This window comes from Colletes latitarsis, chromosome 1, assembly GCF_051014445.1.
Source record: "Colletes latitarsis isolate SP2378_abdomen chromosome 1, iyColLati1, whole genome shotgun sequence".
Lineage (NCBI taxonomy): Eukaryota > Metazoa > Arthropoda > Insecta > Hymenoptera > Colletidae > Colletes > Colletes latitarsis.
Genome location: NC_135134.1, coordinates 45,619,718 through 45,644,232, shown reverse-complemented (window position 1 = coordinate 45,644,232; position 24,515 = coordinate 45,619,718). Strand labels below are relative to the sequence as shown.

At 38.8% G+C, this 24,515-nt stretch overlaps 1 protein-coding gene and 1 long non-coding RNA gene across 4 annotated transcripts in view; one reads left to right on the top strand and one right to left on the bottom strand.

Annotated features, from left to right (window-relative positions):
• The window catches only part of LOC143344744 (uncharacterized), a 462,587-nt gene that overhangs the window by 173,922 nt on the left and 264,150 nt on the right, over positions 1-24,515 (top strand). The gene's annotated exons all lie outside the window — the stretch shown is intronic.
• The window catches only part of Fhos (Formin homology 2 domain containing), a 272,839-nt gene that overhangs the window by 185,419 nt on the left and 62,905 nt on the right, over positions 1-24,515 (bottom strand). For all 3 annotated transcript variants that reach the window (XM_076770966.1, XM_076770992.1, XM_076770985.1), the window contains exon 2: positions 6,326-6,435. In XM_076770966.1, the coding sequence (XP_076627081.1) occupies positions 6,326-6,435 (110 nt within the window). The remainder of the gene's footprint in view (positions 1-6,325; positions 6,436-24,515) is intronic.

The following is a 24,515-nucleotide window of genomic DNA, read 5'->3' as shown; positions in this document are numbered from 1 at the left end:
GGCGGTCGCGATGCAAAACGTAATAAATTTTAAATCGATATCGAAGTAACGGTGTCCATTTAATCGATGAAGAGAGATTCTAGAGGGAAGTAAGACAATCGTTTGGATATTGATGTAACAGGCAGTGATGGAGAATGAAACAATTACATACTGATGATATCTCGAGGTTAGGAACGCGTACTTATTATTACTTCCATACGTTCGTTTTCCTTTTTTCTTATTTCTCTTCTCTGTTCACTTTGTACTGCGTTTCTCAACCGTATATAATCTCGTCGTTAGTGTAATAAAGAGGCCGTTATTACTATAATCAAACACTTTAATGCTAAACTACTTAAGAAGAAGAATCAGAAGATACGAAGGATTCGAGTAGCAATCAAAAATTTATACCAATAATAATGCTGTGCAATTGATACGAAACGAGCGGTTTAAATAACTACAAAATAGAATCGATTAAGATAATGGCATCTTAATTACGAGCAACCGTAAATATTGGCTTTCAAACTGATTGGCAAAATATCCCAGAATGGACAAAACATTACTTCAAATTCATAGAATTACTGAAATGGGAGCTTTGTACCCCTAAATATAATAATCCGTATCTTTAGTTTTTAGAAAACTAAAATTTCCCATAAATACATAAACGTTAATTTGGAATTTTATTTCTTTACAATATTTAATTATCGACGTTACGTATACCAGGTCGTTCCAGAGAGAATTTTAGGAAAACCTAACCGTAATTACAATATTTACCGATACAAGATTTGAAAACACAAGAGATTCGAGAGGCGCAAATAAACGAATGTTTGTTTATGAAATTGCCAAGTTTTGGTCTCTGCGTGCTTATTCCGGGGACGGTGGGGAGGAGGCAGTATGCACAATTGACAAAAGATATAAGGGGGTGGGAGCGCGCGGCAGCCGAGGGCAAACCGAGGTTAAATAAATGTTTGGCCACGGGTATTCGTTCCAATATTTGAAACGCCGGAATTTCCACGAACCGCAAAACGACGTCATACGTTTACCACGCTCGCCCCTATTCCCATTCTAACCACCCCCTATGGCCGACTAGCGCGCGATACAACGACCGAACAGGTCCGATTTTTTTCTCGTTGTCGCCGGTGGCCACCTACACGTTCCCTCGACTCGTGACTCGTCCCCAACGTCGAAATGGAAACGGGCTCCACGGATTTTCCTGCCTCGATATTGGCTCCGGAGGTGAAATTTGTCGACCGACCGTGATGCTGTACACGCTCCACGGACGCGTCGATAACCTCCGCCGATTCTCCATTTTCTTCCCTTTCTCGGGTTCGCGAACAACCCCCTCTCACCCTTCGAGCAGCTTTCGCGGCCGTGCAAACGGCGAGAAAGAATTCTTTCTGTTCCGCACGTCGCCCCGATCCTATTTTGTATTCGTCGTTCGACGCGATCCGGTGGCTCGTATCGACGCGTTTTGAATCGACCGATAAGGTTGGGATAAGGTTTCGCGGATATGTAATTTACGTCGATCTCCGCGCATGGTACAGTTCCGCCTCGATTCTTCCGTCAACCCCCGTTACGGCTACGAATGGAATCATCCGCTGTTCTCTCTTCTTCCACTCGAATTACAGCAATGATTCTTAAAATGAACGCGTGATTCGTAAGTTGAACGCTTCAATCGTAAGCCAATGAAGCGTGAAAGACACAAAACACGGTACGAGTCGAACGTCTGCTTTGTGTCGAGTTTCGCCTCCGCTGTACGTAAGATGAACATGCCAAGCCCGTAGAAATATTCATTTTAAGAATCATTACTGTAACTTAAAAAAAAAATCATGAAACTCTCATTCCTCTATCAAACGTATGTATGACCAGTATTGCATTATATAACCTCTCACGAAAGGAGTATAAAATGAACACATGATTCGTAAATTGAACGTCTCGCTTGAAAGACGATACGAAACACGATACGAGTCGAACGTCTGCTGGTGTCGAGTTTCCCCTCCACTATACGCAAAATGAACGTGTCAACCCCGGAGCAATATACATTTTCATCATCACTGTAACTCTCTCAAGAAAAAGTCATGAAACTCTCATTCTTTCATCAAACGTGCGTACAAGTATCGCATTGACTGTAACCTTTGACGGGTATAAATGATTTGTATGAACGAGTCGAAGCGTGTACGATCGAGTTATCGCAGTTCCCCCAATGTATCGGAAAGGGTTTCCAGCGAGTCGTAGCGCGTAGAAATGGATCGAATCGTGTTGTAACGGGTTAGAACGGTATACTCGAACGAGTATAAGCAAGTTGGAGAGGCTCGGACGTGTCGGGGCAAGTTGCAACGGGTCCGTGCAGATCCTGACGGGACGAAGCGAGTTTAAACAAGTCCGCGCGAATTGGAGCGATTCCAACCGCCCGTAGAGGCAATAATGCAATGGAAATCAATATAACGTGAACTGTACACGGAGAACACCGCCGTGAAAACAAGGAAAGGGGGTAACATCGTTTGTTGACGTGGACAACAACGCCGGGGAATAAGCTTTAAAATCTAGACAACCATTCCAGCGAAGTGGCCCGCGCTATCGGGGAACTTTTCAAAGTCAAACAAACGAAAATTCTTTATACGCGAGCGAAATTCTTTCACTGAAGGCATTCCTCGGTTTCCATCATGAACGTGCAGGGCGAACGGAACCTTAGGAAAATTTTTTTTATGCTCACAAAAATGCAAAACAACCTGTTTCTTTTACCTTCCTACATTTCGCTTTCCCGTATCAACCGAATGTTCGAAACTTCCTTGAAAGTACGAAAACTGTGCTCTAGAAGAAAACGACAACATATCCACGAACAATACTCACTGATAAAGAATTCTGTGTTTTTGGTTCTTGATTACTTCGTATGATAAACAATCTGTGTAATTTTTTAGATATTAAGTATTTCCTTAACCCTGCAATATTACACTTATCCATAATCTTGATTAATTTAGAGTTTAAATAGTCGAATCGTTCAATTTCGAATTAAAAGAAAAGTGAGTGGTAAATTATGAATACTTCTTGCAAAAAGGTTATAAAAAAAATTTTGTAGAAGATCAAATGGCTCTCGATAAAAAGGTATTTCGTTCTAGGTTGCTGCAAGACTCGTCAGTGAAGCTGATACAGCAATTCATTCGCGATTGAAAATTACTCTTATACAGGGTACAACTTCTCCACGAACCTGCGAGAAAAGGTTTCCAGCAAATAGAATTATTTCTATCCTCACAAGTTCATTAAGGAATCCTCCTATACACGAATAATTTTCAATCGTGCATAAATTGTGGCTGAAGTAATAAGTTGTTGGATCCCTATAATAGGGATGATAAATTTAAAAAAATTTTTTCTGAACTCTCAAGAAAAGCAATGACCTTTATATTAAGAAAGAAAAATTGAACGATATTATTTGACGTTTCGATAATAAATAATATGTTTTCAAGGATTTCTGTCTGGTAGATTTACTACTCTATAATAGGGATGACAAATTTAAAAAAATTTTTTCTGAACTCTTAAGAAAAGCAATGACCTTTATATTAAGAAAGAAAAATTGAATGATATTATCTGACGTTTCGATAATAAATAATATGTTTTCAAGAATTTCTGACTGGTAGATTTACTATTTCTTCAATGAAATTCCACACGAAGATAAAATACTTGTGGGTTTGTTCGATTCACGGTGAATGAGATTCACTGGCTGGGAGTCGCGAGCAAGTCGAAAGAGAATCGCGGATTTGTGCACGCAGTTGCACAAGTTTCGCTCGACGAGAACACGGACCCGTGGGATGTAATTTTCATCCAATGAGTAATTCATATCGGTTCGGCCCGAGAAGGAAGTCGGTCCCTCGCGAGAACAGACACAATAAGCGCGATGAGTCTTTCGCATCTTTCAGCGTCCATTGTGCGACGAGTGAACGGGACGCGTAGGCTCGATGGAAACGGAAAATCAATGAAAACTTAAAGAAAAGAATAGATTAATGCTTTGCAGCTCGCCCAGCCACTGACGCTTTACCTCGATAATGTCGACGAACACGATTCGGTCTTTAATGCGAATCCGATACGAGAATTCTGCTTCGACTTTCGGGGAAGAGTCAACTTCTTATGTGAGTTTCGTGATGAATAGAAATTGTGAAAAATTTCGAAAATTCTGAAGAAGGTACTCCACGGATGCTTCAAATGTTTGCTCAAATATTTTTGTAGAATTTTATTCACGATGCTTTGTATACGGTATTATAAGTTGATTTTTGTATTACTGTTTTTACGATTTAATTATTATTAAGTCGTATACAAAATTATGCATTCTTAGATTCTCGTCGAATGTAATTTTTATGTGATGTAGAAAAATAAGACAAATGGTTTCACAGTAGTGTTATTTATCGATGATGCGACTATTTTGATTGATAGTATTATATCATATTTCCTACCATAATTTTAGAGAATGTTTCAAGTAAAAGTTGCGAAAAATACAGAAGTCTTTCCTCTGATTTTGTCGTAGAGAAGGCTCCAACGAACCATAAAAACCGCAAAAAATTTTCATTCCTGTTTCTAATAACGAGGCACCGGGTCATTTTCGGGGTGAATGAACTTTCCAAGCGAATGAATCGAGCAATTGTAGGCGTGAATTGAGTGTTTGAAACAGCAAAGAGGGTCGAGTAGATGTTCGAGCCTTTTTGCAGTGAAATTCTGGAGATTTGATTTTATAAATGCATTCTCTGCTTTGAAGAAGAAATTTGTCAATATTCCTAGTCCCTAACATCGAAAGCAATGACCAAGGTTTAAATTAATGTTCGAAACTTCGGTTAAGAGAGACTTCTTGGGCTTCAACTTGCCAAATCTATCTAAAGTCCCCGTAACAGTTTCGGGGGAAAAGAGCTTATAACGCCTCAGATGCGTTGGCTTATAAACTATCAGCAACCGGTGTTTCCTAAACAAATTGCTTAAAGATATTCTTGAACGCAGAAATCCATAATGCAATTGTTCCACGAGCATCCAGATTAGCAATTGAAATTGCCGAGTATAAACAGGAAGAAAATTCGTTAAACTTAACGCGGAAGTTTGCAAGACTCTAACTCCGTCTATGTTCGGTATGATACCTTTTCATCCCGACACTTACTGGAACACGCTCCCAAACTTTCGCCATATATCTTCGAAATGATTCCCTGTATAATTCAGTTGTCTCAACGTGGAACAGGCAAAGCGTGTCGAATCCCAAAGGATCAAAGGTTCCTGGAGGACGCGTTTCCAAGTTTCCGATTCATCCGTATGCGCCAACGAACGAAATATGATGAAACACACAATTGCACGCTAAGCCATTCTTTGGGCCACGAGTTTCTCGATAAAATCCTCTCGAATTTATTCCGATACTATCGTATACCAAAATATTACAATTATTTTTTAAATGAATGTCATTTTTCAATTACTTCTACAATATTTCTATTCAATATTTCTCTATGAAAAAAATCATATAACTCAGCAAAATACGTGTAAATAATTGTGCAAAGTAACGAACCATTATCTCGAATAATTTTTCCTTAATAAAATTCCAAAAATTTCTTTCTTTTCTCGTATTCTACAACATTCATTCTAAAGCAAAAACATGTATAAAACATCCCTTTCGTCGTACCATGTATCTTTCAAACTATGCAATATTTCTCCATGAAAAAAATCATGTAACCCAGCAAGATACGTCTAAATAATTATGCAAAGTAACGAACCGTTATCTCGAATAATTTTTCCTTAATAAAATTCCCAAAATTTCTTCGTTTCTCCATATTCTACAATACCCATCCTAGAACAAAAACATATATCCTTTTCGTCGAGATCTATAATTTGGAACAAAAACAAAGTTAATATCAAAACACATTTTAACGTTCACCGCTATTTTGTGTACAAACGACGTGAACTAGATCCTAGTATTCTAGGATCTGTTCCAGTTTTCTCCAAAAAACGCTCGTGCAGTTCTCGTTCGTCTCCTCGTTAGTATGCTCTAGTACCACGGAAGATCTCAGCCGGTTTTATTCGGAATGGGAAAACGTATTACCAAAAAAGTGTACGATCGTACGAATGTGTGACCCGTGTTCCTTTGGAGTGAACTTAATTACGCGCGATGAATCTACCCTGCATTCTACCGCGCGATCATCGAAAGTACGAGCGTCGCTGGCTCGTAAATACCGGACGTCTACTCTGGTGAACGACAAAACCGGCTCACCAGGGTGTACCCCTTCCTACGGTGGTTCGAACGACGATCGTAATTCCCATGAAATCGCGTCGGGGGAATCCACGAAAGGTGACGGTTGTTATTAACGATATTAGATTTTGCGCGGGAACTTACTTCGTCTGGAAGCCCTCAAATTCCTCTTGCTGCTCGTTGATGGAGGCCTCGAGGTCCAGGTAAGCGCCGTAGTCGCCGTCCTTGTACAGCTGCAGCGCCGTGTCGTCGAGCTGCAATGCAAATAGCGAAGTGAGATGCATAATAATGCGCGTTGATTTCGCTTAAAATTCAGGAGTACAATGTACTGTTGGGAGTTGACAAGAATGGACCCGACTGGTACCGAACAATGTCTTTCGATTCTGCTTGCGAAATTCGTTCTCGCGACACTAGCTCATTCGAGTAACGTTTTGTATTTGAAATATGGATATATCGTATTTCTCAACGATGCTCAAACGCGTCTCGAGGGACCAAAATTTACGAGAATTGTGGATTTTATTATTTCACTGTAATTTATTTATTTGTTACGTGGGTAGAAGCCCATTAACGTAGAAAAGAAAATATAATGTTTTTGCAGTTTGAGAAAATAGAATTGTAATTTAATTACAGTATGTAAACCTGATCTTTGAACGAGGAAATCTTAATGTTATAATCGAATTATAATTACTGAACTCTCACACAGAAATTGTTTCACAAACATTAAAAAAATTCGCAGTAATTTACTTACTAACTCAAAATTGGTGGTACAGTTTAATAATCCGGATTTGACTATTTTTATAAAAACGATGCAGGCTGGAATCAATTTTGAAAGTTTGTGATAAGTTTCACAGTATAAACGCGACCGTGATTTACGACATTCTTGTTTAGTAAAGGGGTATCGACGACGTAAGAAACAATGTACAAAGTCACGCGAAATCAGGATAATGGGGATCGTATAATGGAGATTTTGAACACGATGGGAACCGGGTTAACCAACGGATAAAGTTCCCGGGCTCTGTCGCGATACTACCTTTAATATGTGGCACATTCACCTTAATGTCACTCATCTCTGCCCTCGTGCAACCTTGAATATTAAAATACCGTATATCGTCGTGACCTGACAGCCACTTTCATACAATACTGCGCGAGCATTCATAATACAAAATTTACTGCAAATTTTCAAGGCTGTTTCAAGCCACGGTGTTTCTTGCTAAAACAACAACAAAACCTTCCTTTATGTCTTTGTCAGCCCGTCAAAGGAAACTGCTGGGTACTATTATATTAACGCGACCACCGTGCAGAATTAATTATTCTACCCTATGACGTCATTCAACATTTTACAATTACATTTTCTACTTAATTCTGCGTATAGAATGTCGCTCAAGGGACTATTGTTTTCAAACAAAGGTCAGATATTTAATATAAATAATGAACGTTCAACTACTTTCGTTGCTTAATAACTGTAAGCGATTGCAAACAGAATAGGAGTTGCTCTGGTATGTCTGTCCATTATCCACTGTTTCTACTTAGACTGAAGTCCAAATCGTACTCTATTGCATACATACACAATGTATTTTTAAAGTTGATTTTAATAATAATAAATACTCATAATTCAACAGTCGAGAATATTTTAAAGACCAGCTCTCAGCTGTATCAAAATAGATCTAAATAAATGAAGAAAAACCGACTAAATCAAAATACCACGAATATTAATAAGACACACTAAATTAATGCTCCAAACTGTAAAGTAAATCTCAGTATGACTCGCATTACATTTGAATGCATTTATTTTCATCGTAGTAAAAGAAAACACAAAATTAAAAATGTTACGAGAAAAATAATGAACTCGATTGAAAGCATAACGAAACTTGTCAGTTTTTTTAAAGGACACTAATGTATAGAATAAAATTAAACGATTCATTGATTTGTAATATAAGAAGGTGGAACTGCCTCGATAAAAAGATTTCCTTTCGTAAGTAGTACCATTAATCAAAAACAAAAACCATAAAAGGATAATCGTTAAACTAGCTTTATGGTAACCGCTGTTGATTCAACACAGACGCGTTGTCACGAAGGGATTGTCCTGGCACGTGAAACGAGCCCCGAGCAAAAAGGGCTGCCTTTATGTTGCACAATCTAGAAACGGGAACCGCGATGAGGCTCCAGAAGTCGTCGCCTAATTTACTCCTGCTACCTTGCGAGCTAGACGGATCCGGAAGCTGCGTCATGGAAACAGGAAACTCTTCGCGTCGCGTTTATTGCTCGAGGATTTAATCGCTTCCTGATTCGCCCTTCGCGAGTTTCTTCTTGAAACGTTCGAGGTGTAAAAAGAAAGAAACAAACACTCGAAAACCTTACAAGAGAATATTCTACACCAACGATGGCCAAAAATTACTATTAATTCCTATTTACGATGAATGTAATTGCAATTGATGTGCAAAAAGCTAGTAATGCTTATTTTTCGGAAATAAATTAATCGAAAAGTGATCTAAAAATTTTAGATATTATTCGTCAGTTTTATTTTTTTTCTGCTCTAAATGTAGTTCACATTATTAATTCTATAAAAATATTTTATAATTCCTTTTACATATAAAATGATCTATTCGACTTTTTAGATTTAACAGTGTTTTACGCGTGCAAATTACACTAGAAACAAAGTTAAACGTCAACGTATAATAAACTGAGCCATGCTCGTTAATACTACTTCTTTAAACATAACCATTAAATATAATATATTTCTATTCCGTTTTAAATAACTGGAAACTTGCGATTTCGATATAAAACTACGGCAGTGAATCTTCGACGCAGAAAACGCTTTTAAAGTAGCATAAATTTCAAGAAGCCTGACCCGGAAACTAAACAGAAAATAAAGTTCCTGGACTCGGAAGATCCGCAGTAAAGTAATGTAAGTAAACTTTTGATCTATGAATAAACCTTTCGACTGACACTTTTAATTAAGTTGCGTCGAAGCGTGTAACTTTGATCGTATTCAAGGCGATTCTTAAGATTCGTTTTACGTTCGTTGAATTTCTTTAAGCTCTTCGATAATAAAAATATTGCTAGCAACAAATATGGTATTTTATATTTACTATAAGTTTCGCGAATTTTCAGTTGGATCTCGAAATATCGACTACGTGTACCGGATTGAATCATTTTTCTCGTCGAGCAGTCCCACGGCTTCCGCGGAATGAGTTCAATGCACGAATGGATGTCTTACGGGCCAACAATTCGGGCTAATGTGGCTAATCTGCTAAATTTATCTGCGGATCATTTGGTCCACATACGCCGTTTCCGTGTACGCGAGATGATAATCTCTTAATCCGGAATCAGGTGGTCCGCGCTAGATACACTGAGTTAAGTCTACCGGTTGTGTCACAGGAGTGCTCCGAAAATAGAACGCAACCAGACCGTGGGTCGCCAAAGTGATTTAATTACTTTAAAAATAATATCGCTGGAAATGCACGCGAAAATAGTTTTATTATCGCGTGTGGCACGCCTAACTGCCCAGCTGACTCGCGAATTCAGAGCTACGACTAATTCTGTACGCTCGAACAATGTGACAATCTGTTTACGTAAGATAGAATCTTGGTTTCTTTTGTATTTTCAAATAAATATCTGCAATTATTTTCGGTGCATGCATTGGTACAAGTATTTGATTTCCCAGTACCCAATTAGATACTGGGAAGTCAAAATTGAATTCGAAGGGAATTATTATTTAAAAAGAAAGTGATATTGGTATCAGTTTACTGTCAAGTCACCCATATATGGGTCACAGGATTTTCCACTGTGGAATTAGAAAAGTTAATTCTCAAGTTTAGATGTTTTCAGAAAATAAATTTAGATAAAAATTCCAGCAGGATTACAAAAATAAATACTGAAACAAATTTCAAGTTAAGTAATTTACAATTGCCTAAGATTAAAATTTTCGTCTTGCAAAATATTGTGTGGTTTTGATTTGATAATGAACGTGTTTAAGTCAATTAGTTTCTTCGAGGGTTAAATGACACACTGATATTGATACGTGTCGAGGAGTTCGAACAAGGTGTCTGTGCTCATGTTATAGATCATTGGTTACCAATCACCGAACTCGTCATGGATCGCTGGTCGCCAATCGGAGCTGTGTTAATTGTTCAACCGAACGATTCACCAGCACCAGACACAGTTTCATTTATAATTGTTTATTACTAGCCTCCGTTCAATAGAGGCGCAATTATAAATAGTCTATTAATCGAAATCGGTTCGGTAGGTTTTAAGTTGAAATTATAGATTAGTTTCTTATAAAATTCCAAAAATAATGTCTCTGGGTCCAAATTAAAATGTTCTAAAATGTTGGATTTCTTTTTCGGAAATATTGCTGCTCCGGGTTTGAATGTTCGTCGATTTTCACGGCACGCAGCCAATCGAGGAGAAATAATCCCACAGATAGGAACGGAAAGATATTACGGAAAACGCGACCGGGAGACACGGAGGGGGAAATAATAGCGGATACATCGAGAACAAGGAGATGAAAGAGAAAAATAGTTGAGCCCAGACACTCGGGAAGCCTTAGGCGAAGTCGAAACGCCGCTTTAAAAATAGTCGGAGCAACCTAGGCCACCATATTTATAATCACATCGTGACTGTTGTCGCTGGAAATGATATTTTCCGCTTCCTTATTAAAGACCATACCGATGAAATTTCGTCAAATTGTCACACAATATCGTTTCAAGTTTACAAGCTTTTTATGTAAATGAACCATTTTCGATTATAGTTTTTAACCCCCATCAAACACGTGAGACTTTATTTAGATATTTTGGAAAAATATTTCCCGATGTTTAATCAGAAACACTCTTAAAGACTTGTCGATAATTTTCTTTTTTACTTTTATTTAATTTAATTGGAAAGAAACAGCTATTGATTAAAAAATAGAATAAGTGTTTATATGCCACATATTTGTATTTTATGTCATTTAAAATGGTAAATTGTTCGAAAAACTTTGCATCTGCCTTTGTATCTTGAATTTAGGAATAGAAATAAAAATAATGTAAATTTTTTGTTCATAGAAATGCATCGTTCCATTTACAAATCCTGCTACAAGTGAAGAGCAGAAGAAACACGACAGGAGTGTAACAGATGGATAACAACTGCCAAGGATTAGGATAGTGAATTATACGTGGACGTGACTTTTTCGTTATTTTTGAGATTCCAAATTCGTATGCTCTTTCGTAGTGTCAATTTATTAACATAAGCACGATATTTTAGCCCACTAGATGTCAACGTACATAGAACTTTCATATTCTAAAACATAAACATCCCACATTAAAAACAATTTTGGGTGATCTAAATATCCCAAATGTCAATTTTTACTCCTCAAACAATGGGAATGTACAGCAAGAAAATAAAGGAATTTCTGTCTACGTAAAATATATAAAATACTTCGTATAATATCAAGCATCCGTACATAAAATCGGACATTTTCATTCAAAATTTTATAGCCGGTCGTAAAAACCCGTGCAATTTGGGTCGCGCTGTAAACAGCGTGAGAAGTACCGATTTATTTGGTTATAAAATAAAAAATTACTGCTGTCATACGCGGAGTAATAAACGTATTAAGGGATGCTAACAAATGTTTCTGTATTCATCCTTTGCGAATTCAAAGTCCTAGAAGCTAAACCATTCTTTTTCGATTAAAAATTTTCTATATACAGGGTGTTCGGCTACCCCTGGAAAAAATATTAATGGGGGATTTTAGGGGCCAAAATAAGACGAAAATCAAGAATACCAATTTGTTGATTAAAGCTTCGTTAAAAAGTTATTAACGTTTAAAGTTCTGCCCGCACTGAATTTTTTTCTCGAAAATGCGTAGGAATTCGGGGATGTTTATTCACCAAAAATGATTGCAATTGACCCCTGCAACTGAAAATAATTTTTTTAGAAGGATTCGAAATTTTTTAATTTTGTCGAAAAATTTTACACCTTCTCGAATTTTTTTCTCGAAACTGGTTAGGATTTCGAGAGTATGTTTAATGACCAAAAATGATTGCAATTGACCCCCGCAATCGAAAATAATTTTTTTAGAATGATTTGAAAAATTTTTTTTCGCCAAAAAATTTCAGCACCTACCCGATTTTTTTTCTCGAAAATGGATAGGATTTCGGAGGTATGTGTATTCACCAAAAATGATTGTAATTGGTCCCCGCAACCGAAAATAATTTTTCCAGAACGATTTAAAATGTTTTAATTTAATTGTTAATAACTTTTTAACGAAGCCTCAGTCAAGAAATTGATATTCTTGATTTTCGTCTTATTTTGAACTCCAAAATCCCCCATTAAAATTTTTCCCAGAAGTGGCCGAACACCCGGTATAATTTTGTACGAAACGAGCATCGTGGAATACGAAGACGACAAAAGTCATCGTATTATTCCTGAGATCATGAGGCAGAAGAGGAACGGAAATAGGACGAAATCAAAGCAAAACCACGAGGGGGTTGACGTTGAATAAAATGCGCGACTAGCGAGCACGGATGGAAGAAAATTGTGCGTGCTCGTAACCGCGACAGAACGACGACGCGGCGGCGAACGGAGAAGAGAACGTGGCTGACCCATATTTCTAAAAATCACACAGCTTCAAAATAGTCCGCCGCCGGCGAAGTAAGAGCCGGTTATAATGTGCACGCGCGTGCTGGCCCCGTCGACTGCATTTCTCTGGTTTCTAGGCGTTCTGCATTCGGTGGAAAGCGATTGCCTTACGTAATCCACGTGTCGGGGCTGCTCCGTGTACGATCTTTGGCCTTCAAGACCGTGACGAAATTGGTCAACCGGAAGAGAACGCGTGTCCGCAGACTCAGTGCGACCGACTGCTGCCACCAGTCGCGCCTGGGCACAATGGCGTACTTAATTCTAACGACTTAACCCCTGCCAGCTTGTGCAACAACGAAATATTCAGCGCAAAAAATGCTAGATCGAAGAAAACATACCGTGAATAATTACGAGCTCGATCGTGTTTCTACGTTTCTCACACTAGAACTGGGAAAGCAATTGAAGCGACCCGTTCATAATTTCTGATAAAACTTGTGAAAAATTTAGTCGACTGAATTTCTGAAAATTTATTGTAATTTTCTATAAGAGAATGGATAAACAGTTATTTCCATTGCATTATACATTTCTTCAAGTATCGTTTTAATTTCTTTCGTACAAATAAATACACTATAATTGTTGGGAGTTCTAGTGTTAACTTTAAAACGGAAGTTGTGGAAACATAAACGTGAGGACGATGGATAAAAAAATGTTTAAAATTGTTCTTTAAATTCGTGAAAAAATATAAATTCAATATTAGTGTCGGTTACATTTGATATTCAGGGGATTTCTTTTTATTTTTTATTGACTGTAATATGTGGTAAAAAATATTATTTTTCAACGTTTTTCATTAACGTTAAAATGGAAGTTGTGGAAACAGACATAAAAATTTCGTAAATTGTACTTTAAACCTGTCAATATTAGTTTCTAGAAAGTGTGCTTGCCATCTTCTATTGTATCAACGTTACACGAAACAACAAATAATTGTTTTACTATTGTTCGAAATGAATTTCTTTAATAATACACGTCTCATAGAACGATCCTAGACTTTTCAATCATAGAGTAAGCATAACTGATTATCCTGTCGAGGTCGAAACGAATCTTAGAGGATTCTTTAAGTACCGTGAGAAGTATGTCTTATGAATCGATAGACGCGTGTGGGTGTGAATGAGAAATGGTTCTCTAAAAATCATTGAAACGACGACGTCGAAACGTGTTTATCCAGCTATTACGAACTTTGGAATAGTAGGAATAGCTTTCAACCACGGTGTCATTGGCGTTATATAAGTATCTTCGTTAAGGTTCGGTTTTCGAGGAAGGAAACTTGTATCGTAACGGACGCAGAAGATTATTCATGGATCCATACGTCAATCTAGAATTCCAAAGCGGAGTCTCGTCGAGTACGTATACGTACGGTCAAGAATTTAATTAATCATAATGTTAATCCAGTTTTACTACGCTCTGATAGCTCTCTTACTGATACACGTATAATGGGAAAGTTGTTTAATTAACCATTTAAAGTCTCACGAGTCTCATATGTCTTCTGTGTGGACAGTTCGATGTTGCCACACGTCCACGAAAATCCACGTTGAGACAACTTTTCGCGAGCGCTGCCAACTCGTTCCACGTGAAATCATCTTTAAGATACTGCGATTATAAACGCGAGCCAACAGTATCCCGCAGGCATCTTAAAGAATGTTTCCAATTTCATTAATTGATTCCCATCTCGCTACTTTATTTGAAAAGCTAAAAATAAGATACCTTGAACGATACAATTTTACTATATTTCTATCACACACAGGACTGTTCATTAACACCACTATCCTGTTGCACGGTATTGAGAACACAGAAACTTGTTCTCAAACTACGATTTTTATCTCCGCGTAATTATTATGCAAATAACATTCAAATATTCAGTTATTTCGTTCAATGGTCAGTAACTCGTTCCGATGAATTTGCATTCTAATATTCGTTAACAGTTTCGTACTTATAATCCCCTACTTATCATAATCTGATTCGTTTGGTGAAATCTATCAACGACGATCCAAATCGAGGATTAAATTTTAAAAAATGAACTCCCCTTGCATTCGTTATTAAATTTACATTTATTGTCGTTTCCTGCGTTCCACCCTAATTGAAATTTTCTCTAAAATTATTCGAACTGGTCGCAGAACGTTGATACAACTTATCATCGTTGGATTAATAATACCATTCTCTGTTTTGCGAGCAATTCTAGAGCGTGCACAATGTGGACTATTTAAACGTCGTAATAATCAGCCGTCGGGCATCCAAACAACGGTCAAGCAACGCGTGTTGACCTAATGCACATCGCTTCGACTTCTACAAGTGTAAACGCCGTCGGTGAAGCAAGTTGACCGATGCTTCTCCTTTCTCGAGTACCTCCACGATTTTACCCGGCTGACGTTTGCACTGCGCCATTCTACTTCCTATCCTTAAGGGACCACGTTGTTTGCCGAAAGCCGTTTGAACAACCAGCAAACATTCCGGCGGGACGCCACTTTTGACTCGCATAATCGACCCTTTCCCGTGCAAGAGACGCGAAACCACCAGAGAAACGTTATAATGTTACCGTTAAACTTTTACGTATTCCGTGGCACTCCATCTCTTAAAAATAATAAAATCTTTAAAATCAAGACAAGATACCAATCACTTTTATTTTTCCTTTTTATCCGTTTTCGAGATATTCGAGGTTAATTGTAACCACAAACGCCCAAGATTTCTCACACAATTTTTATTACGATAGTTATGGAACGTTTTAAATTGAATAGAGGGATTTTAGAATTTCATAAATTTGTAGAAATTTTTACAAAATTTTTCTATCAAGTTTCATTGAAAAAGCACGTTTTTCAACAAGCTGAGAAAACAGAAAAAAATGCTAAATGTGATCCACGAAATTCGCGAGTAAAAAGATCGTCGCGCGTTTATGGAAATTCGACGCTGTCCCCGAATAAATGAAACGCGCCCGTTGGAGCTGGGCTTCGATGAATACGATCGAAAATTCAAGAGCGTTCGGTTTTCAGCGATTTGACGGAAGTCTCGCGAGACGAGATAAACGAAAGCTTGGAGAAGGCCTTCCGAGACAATTAACCGAGACCACGATAGGCCCCAGACACGCCGTTCTGCTCGACTGTGCGAAACTTTCGCGACCGCCTCCTTTTTGTTCGCCGTCACCTGCTACGAGACCGTGCACGCGATGGAATAACGCGTTACAGAGCCATTCACGGAAAGAGACAATCCCCCACCTTCAGCGATAGATCGATGCGAACGAGATAACGTCGATCTAAGTATCGGAAATAGTCTTATCCGCCCCGGGGGGCTGTTTAATCGAGAGAGAGTTACAACGGAGAGCGAAACTCGCTCGTGTCCGTGGTTATCGCGGCTCGAGGGAGTATTCTACTCTAGAACCTTTAAAAAATATCGATTTTCTACGAAAGTATACTAGAAAATATATTTGGCAACTGATGCTACAGGATTCGATAAAATAACCAAGTTTATAACAAGAATTCGTTTATAAAGAGACATTTAAAAAACGTTATTTTATTTAAATGACGTTATTTCAGTTGTTTGAAAATGTCAAGTTTTTATGTGAAATCTTGAACCAGATACTATTTTAAAAATTAGAGAAAAGCTGTTCACGTAAACATGTAGTATTATAAATAAAATGAAGATGTTTGACATTGTTTGATGGACGATAAAATGTCAAGTTTTGAAATCTTGAACCGATGCTATTTTAAAAATTTGAAAAAATTGTTCACGTAAACATGTAGTATTATGAATAAAATGAAGATGTTTGACATTGTTTGATGGACGATAAAATGTCAAGCTTTGAAATCTTGAACCGATACTATTTTAAAAATTAGAGAAAAGCTGTTCACGTAAACGTGTAATATTATAAATACATCTTGGCGTAATAGAACAAACGAGAATGAATAGATCTACTCGAGATACCTGGGATGGAAACTCCGCGAAGCAGCACGCGGAGGTTGATCAACGCACACGATGCGATTTCCATCGTCACCGTGGTAGAAATATGCTGTTTATCAAGTACTCCCGCATCCTGGGTTAATTATTGAAAGCCGCCCGAGTCCTTCTCCGCGTAAACTCTGAGTGGGTTTAGGTAAGAGGGAGCTAACTCGACGCGGAGCAATTATACATGGAAATACAGGAATATCGATTTCCCGCTGCCATTGTCTCGTGATGTTCAACCGGCGACAACTCCGTCGGATTTTGTCAGCAATTAGTCCGAAGTTACGATTCGCCGTCGGTAGGGGTAACTTCCGCTCTTGGAAAGGTTACTTCGTCCGGAAGTGGATGGAGGTAAACAATAATTGCATTTTAACGAACTTGGCCCGACAATGGTCCATAGAGACCAACGAATTAAACATGACAATAGTTGTTAATAGTGTCTTTAACGATTCACGAGCTCAATGTGAAACAACGTTGGGTGTGTATTTCGAAATTTTGAATGTTTCAGTCGATATGCAAATTTTAATAAACGGATCAAAGTCTTACGTACGTAAATGAGAATGAAATTGCAACTATTCGGGGAGGGAAGGAAACTTTTGAAAGCGTTGGACGTCCGTTTGTTGAAGTTTGTACAAATCTATGTACTTCTATCAGTGGAATATTTTTGTACGACTAAATTTGAGGTAAACAGTAATTGCATTTTAACAAACTTCGCCAGAAAGCGTTGGTTAAATATTTTGGTACGAATAGAAGCGTATCGCTGGAAAGTAGCTTCTGAGAAAGACGCTAATAATTAATCGTGTTTACCGTGCGAAAAAGGAATCTGAATTTGAAACGACTGCGAATGAACGGATGATTCCTAAAACGTTTCACGAGTATCCGCATTTAACACGCTCGAATGACTATGTGGGCGGCACGTGGGCACGCATACACGTTCCTTTCTGCCGCGATGAACGTTAAAGGAAGACGTCTTACAGCTGTCGCAAGATCACGAAAGAGAAAGTAATCGCTTAATAATAACGACGCTGCATCCCTCGAATACATTCCACGCCTCGCAAGTTGCGACAAAAACGGTAAAAAATAAAAATAACGTCGATCACCGTACCCAAGATACACCGATAAAAATTAAAAAGAAATACAACACTGACGATATCGACTAACTTTTGTTTACGTATCTTAAAATGTCGTTTGCTTTACACGCAAATTTAATTATTAATCGTTGATTTCAACAATTGGCGAATCGCAGAAATTGACAACGAAACCTATGCCACATTCAAAGGATCGACTCGACAAACCGCGAACTGGTGCGGTGGAACAAAAACCACTGTCCAAACGTGGGAACCGATAGGATTAAATCTGAACTCGTGAGATTCGATAGGGATGACCTCGGACTCGTGAAACACGAGAGGGACAATTCTGGACTTGCGGAACATGACAGATAATACGCTGGACTCATGGGAACCGACAGAGAAAACCCCGAACACGATCACGAACGCGTTTGGCTCGACAGAAACAACCCCCAAACTTGTGAGACTCACAGCCAACATCGAACTCGTCACAGTGGACGCAATTCGTTTCAACTTGTTGCAACGAACGTTTGAAGAATGTTAGAAATTTACAGGAATCCAATCATCAGGTTCCGTTTAAAACTTTCTGTATTCTTCCAGACCCAGAGACACAGAGATACAATTCCAACTTGCTGCAAAGAACGTTAGAAATTTATAATCCAATCATCAGGTTTCGTTTAAAACTTTATTCTTTCAACGTGATTCTAAAAAGTCTTCCAACGAGCTAAGAAACTGTGGATATTATAATTTGATTCCACGCGTGTCGAGGTCCTTCGTATCGTGTTTAACAAGTTCAAAGTTCCCTGCGAATTACCTTAACTGGGATTTCTTTTCTCTTTTTACAGAGTTTAAATTACGATTCGATCCCTGTCCCTGTTATTAATAATCGATATACTCCTTTCCTGAAACTAATGAATTAGATAACAAGTATTCAAGCAGCAAGGACTCCGGTCTGTCGCATTCCTCTGTTGTTTTTCTTTCCTCGAACGCAAGTGAAACTGCAAGTACAATTCTAAAGACAAGTTGTTCAATGCGTTCCGCCTTCTAAGAACCTGGCAATCAACACGACTGGCTACACCAGCTTCCCGTCCGTTATTAGAGATGATTATAGACGACGTAGATCGCGATTTTTGCGTTAAGATCGGGCAAACGCAACCGCCAAAGCGGCGCACCCTCTCGACGCTTCCATTTGCGATAAAAGAAACATGAGTTGTTGCACTGACGTCGCAGTAAAAACTGTCCAACCGTCAAACATCCACCAGAATGATCTATAAATATAATTTCACGGGAAGGAAGATCCTCTGTAAAGGACGTTTTATAACCGTTCGCGTAGCTGACAGGGCCCGACAGTTTCAATTCTCAGAAAGGAAACCACCCAACAAGGTTACCCATTACGCTTCTCATCGATTCCGTAACCTCGAACTTTAGCTATTATAAATATTCATACATTACACTACACATCGATTAAATTAGAAGTGAAACGAATTTCGGTAAAGAAAATTTCACAATAGCTCGAAAGAAGGAAACGAAAGGTATTAAATTGATGAACGACTTCAAATAACTCACGAATTATTTGTAAAAGTGACTTTCGTATCTTGATGAAAAAGCAAACTAACATAAAACATACTACAGTAGTATATGCCCTCCTATAAATCACGCAACTTTTATCTGAAATATTTTTTCGTACAGCAAATAACTTATGAGTTATTTGAAGTCGTCGTGTTACGAGATTCGCCCTGTATGTTTGACAGACAAATGGGAGTTACGTTTTAATATTAAATGACTTATGCATCAACCCCAATAGAGGGTTGTACTACGAATCATCCCCCGTATGCTGCACAATTCTCTGACAAAAATATCGCGAAGTCTATCTTCTCGACTCTGAAAGTGATAAAATCCCTTAATCGTGCCGGTAAATAAATCGGTCAGAGAAAGAAGACTGCAAACGCAGGGGGGAGGAGAGGCTGAAGGATGGGCATCTCCATTAGACCCACGGAAAGATCCGGGCGGTAATAGCCCGGCGCCTAACTTAACTCTGCACACGATTACGCTTCGTATAAACTGCCGTGAAGTGCTGTTCAGGATATTACGTGTACACGAGATTAGGAAAACTACGGAAACAGCCAGCGGCGGTTCTGTTTTCGTGGCGTACGTCCCTTAGACGGCGAAGAAACCACGACGAAGGGCTTGGTGTTGTCTCACCCGTTCTCCCTTTTCGATGCCCTATCCTTGCGCGTTACCATTAGTCGACGCGAAAACGCGATGGAATTTTGCATCTCCGGCGATTTGCACGCCATAATTCCCCAGCCATTGTTTCCGCCGATGGATTTTCGTGTCGAGGCTGCACCGGCCTGAACGAGCGCGAAACATATCCTTTGCAGGATTAAATAACACGACGGGAATCAGAATTAATGACGCGCGTTGCCAAAGTGTGTTAAATATTTTATTTTTAATTATAAAATCTATCTTCAAATTCTCAAGTTATAGCTATTTCTATTCTTTAGCAATTTCCAATCACAGGCTCGACTAATACGACTTTACCAAACTGTCTTGTATAGCACGATTCTTCAAAGAAAAGTCCTGGAAAGAATGCATGCGAAACATATCCTTTGCAGGACTAGTACAATGGGAATCAGATTAAATGGCGCGTTAAATCTTTTAATTTCAATTATACAGCTATCTTTAAGTTCTCAAACTCGGCTAATACGATCGACTTTATCAGATTGTATAGCACGATTCTCCAAAGAAAAGCCCTGGAAGGAATGCGCGGGAAATACTAGAGTCCAAACAATCGTTTGCGAATCTTAATTCTTCTCCAGGTTAGTTTGTTTTTTCAATATTCACGGAACACGCGAACGGTTTTGTCCGTTCCACGAAGATGATCCCACGAGCGTCTAATTTTATCTTCCCCTCGTACGTAAGAGGTAAAAGAAACGTAACCGGCTAACGATGTCAGAGTAATCGACAATGCGACGCGAATCGAGTTCTCGGCACCGTTCAATCATTCATGCGGTAAACAGGTTCCATTGAAGTCAAAACCGAGCACGCCATTCTTCGTCGCTCTCCTGTACAAAAATCGAGCCGTATTTATGCAAGCCGGTGCGTGCTCCTGTATCTCGAGGAGTCGCCCTTCCTGCAGGTGCTACGCGAAAAAAGACCGGGAGAGAAACAGGAACGGAGAACCAGAGAAAAATCACTCGTACTCGAAAGACTGGTTCTGTAAAAATAATCGCCAAGTCGAGAACTTTGTTTCTTTATGGAGTGCCCGTCGATGAAAATAGTAACGGACGGTATTTAATCCTGAAGCATCGGTCATAACACATCCAGTCGTAACCAGTTACGAAATTAATTAATCCATCAAGAACGTACTATAACAATCTGCCACGAATGTTAACTACTTCGTAATGTGACGAGTTTATTTATTTCTTGCTGGCTATGTTTTGAGAATCGCATGTGAAATTAAATAATTTTCATTGTTGGGTCTCTTGGAGATATATAAAGATATCCATTCATAAAATTGGGCATTTTGACCGCAAAGAATTACTCTGCACAATTTGAGTCGAGTGTTAAAAAGCACTCCGAGTATCGTTTCGTTCCTAAGTCGACGTTCAACCGCTATATCGAATTCGATCACTGGATCGTTGCGAGTATCGGATCATTTCTAACTCGACGATCAACCGCTGTATCATTTTCAATCACTGTATCGTCAATACCATTTCATTTCTACATTCAAACCGTAAGTATATTAATGCTGAAACTTTTGATCGAGTCTAGTTCGTTCCTATATGGAGCTCAATCGCTATTTCAGTGTTAGTTCGGTTCCAGTTACAGTTTCAATTTCAGTTTCAACTTCAACTTCAATCCAGTAGACCTCTGTATCGTCTTCATAAGTTTCTTCGAAGCGGAAGCTAGGCAATATCTATCCGAAGTGTTTAACTCTTAAGTAGGCGCGCTCATATTTGTCAGACAAGGAGGCATATAGTGGTCTGCACATTTCCTAAATCGCTTTCTCTTTTCAATTATGCATATCTATTAACAGGTCTTCTTATCTTTGTTCTACGTGCATATATGTTTTCCATTCTACAGTTTTTATTTTCATACAAAAGTACCCAAAACGAGGATAATTTATATTATACAAAAAAGAATTGTATGTTAAAAGTTTAGTAAAGATACTGTTAGAAAATTTTGAATCTCAATTCTGCCTTAGTACAAAGTACTTTTGTGAGAAAGTTTTCAACGATTAGCTAAGAAAAGCTCGTTGCAAATTTCTCTGTTGAAGATACAGTGAATTCAGGACATTCGATTATAATGATTGTATAAATAAATTTGATATTTTTATGTACGATGTATGCAACGGAAATAAATATTTCAAATTTCTACGTCGTTGCGCGTTTCTAAAAAATTTAATAATGAAAAGTAATGAAAGTTTAATAATGAAAACGTTGAAAAACGCGAACGGATGGTTCACGGTGGTAGTTTCCTGGAACGTCCCAATATAGCCAACGTCGTTAAAAAATCACCAACCCCCGCGTTACATCATTGATCGTTCCATCGAAGGCCACGGGCAAAAACTCCATCGCCCTTGAATTAACCATAAGCAAAATTCGAGGGTTGCGAGCCGTTCGTAAATATTTGACAAGTGTTACGGTTCACCGGGAAGCACGGATGTCGATATGAGAGAACAACGGAACCAACGACAAGCAAACGCCCGAGCGAACGTAGCCAAAAGAGGACGAAACGGAGACAGCAATAGGAATAATATCCTAGAAACGTCCGACCAGCCACTCTTCCACCCTTCCGTCTTTCTCTCGGCTCGAGTATTACGACCGAGGAGAGGATTCTTACCACCAGAAGATCCCTTTGTTCCTACTTCACAGGTTCTTGCGCGATAAAGAACACAAGCTCGAGAGGCATGGCATCTCATCTCGAGAGTTCCTCCGCAGCCACCTCCTGCGCTCGCTCACCCTCGCTCTTTCTCTCTTGTTTCTCGTGTGACGATCCCTTTGGCGAAACCTACACCGACCGACGAGGGGCCAAAAATTAAGATGGCACGTTGTTTCCCGGTAAGCTGTCGATTTGTACACGGCGCGATACTTCGATGACTTTGTTACCAAGATCAACATGTGTGAAAGAAACTATATAAACCATAGGTTTTTACAGTATGACCAAAGTCAATTCATAGCAGAAATTACGTGTATACACTTACTCCCATTCGTGATTTGATATAAATGAAAATAAACGTGTTTTTTACGAATTCTTTACGTTTATTTTTACCCCAAATGCTGTTCATTGCATTTCTATCGTGTTATTTCGATTTACGAAGTAGTGTTTTTTGTTTAATATGAAAGTAATGCTTAGAAAATTTGTTTGCTGGCTCGTATCGCCAGGAGTTGTTTTTGGCTGTCGGTTTCTAGTTCGCGGACGGGTTTACACCTGAGCAGGTGAGGTCGGAAAAGGACGAAGAGGCCGAAAACGAAGCATTCGACGGTGGTCTGGGGGAGATAGTTCCAGGAGGACCGCTTTTAACGCGCTGCTTTTTAACCGACTGCCCGAACGTGAGATGTTTATATACTCGCAACGGGCTGACTGGCCGAAACGACGAGTTTTTCGGCCCGGCGTGTCCTTGAGGATCGATCGTGCTCTTCGGGGACACCGGTGGCCAGTTCAAGGACCTTCGAGATTTCCAGAAATTAAGGGGGGTAAGGTAAACGACCCAATTATCGACACACTTTGAGCCAGTCGGAACTTTCTAGACGACACTTCGATATGAGATTCAAATTTCATCGACCCGATGCACTATTCACCGAGAATAAACTTTGACTTTAGGGTATCGTAGTTACACCATCGAAACGCCATCGAATTTTTGTGACAATTTGTTTCAAAGTTCCAAATTCGAAACTCGTTATAAATTATTAAATAACTGATTGAATACAATTCTCGCGATTTGAAATATTGAAAATCCCCAAAATTGGTCCTATTTTCAGCCTTCGAAATGGTAACCCTCCTCAAATCGATCGCCTCGTTGGCTGATGAATTTTTTATCGATCGATTGCAGAGGGGGCTCGTCGATCACCGGTGAAACTTTAATAATTCCACTGGATACTCTCGCGTCGTGAAACTGCGGATAACGACGCCGAAACTGCGACCCCATTTTCGAATAATTTGGCTCGTTTGTGATTCGATTTGAATATGAATTCGGTGCTGGATGCTTCTATCGGAATTGAGATCGAAAGTTTATTGTCGAATCGAAGACAAATAGTTTTAGAACTTGAAATTCTTCCGTACAAGGTATGATTCAAACGTAAATGTTTTAAAAACACAAAAGTCTAGAACGAAACGCACTCAGAGTTCGGTAACAAACAGAAACGTTACTTCATTCGTTAATGTATGTTTCTACGTTCCACTCGCTGGTTCATTTAATATTCACATTAATTATAAATCACGAACTAATTAAAAAACTGTAAAGTTTTCATTTATTCGTCGCAAAGCACAGTTTATTTCGTTTTACTGTACTTTTTGCGGTAAGAAACATAACTGTCGCGCATATTCCGGCAATAATTTTGTTCCGGTTGTTATAGCAACGTTTCTAGCAACAGAAAATACGTGTTTGCTAGTTGTACAGTAAGAATCACAAAATAACGGCTTGCTGTTGCCCAAGCGGAGAAAATTGTGCCATTATATTACCACCCAACTGTTAAATTAATTGCTATAGATACTTATCAAGA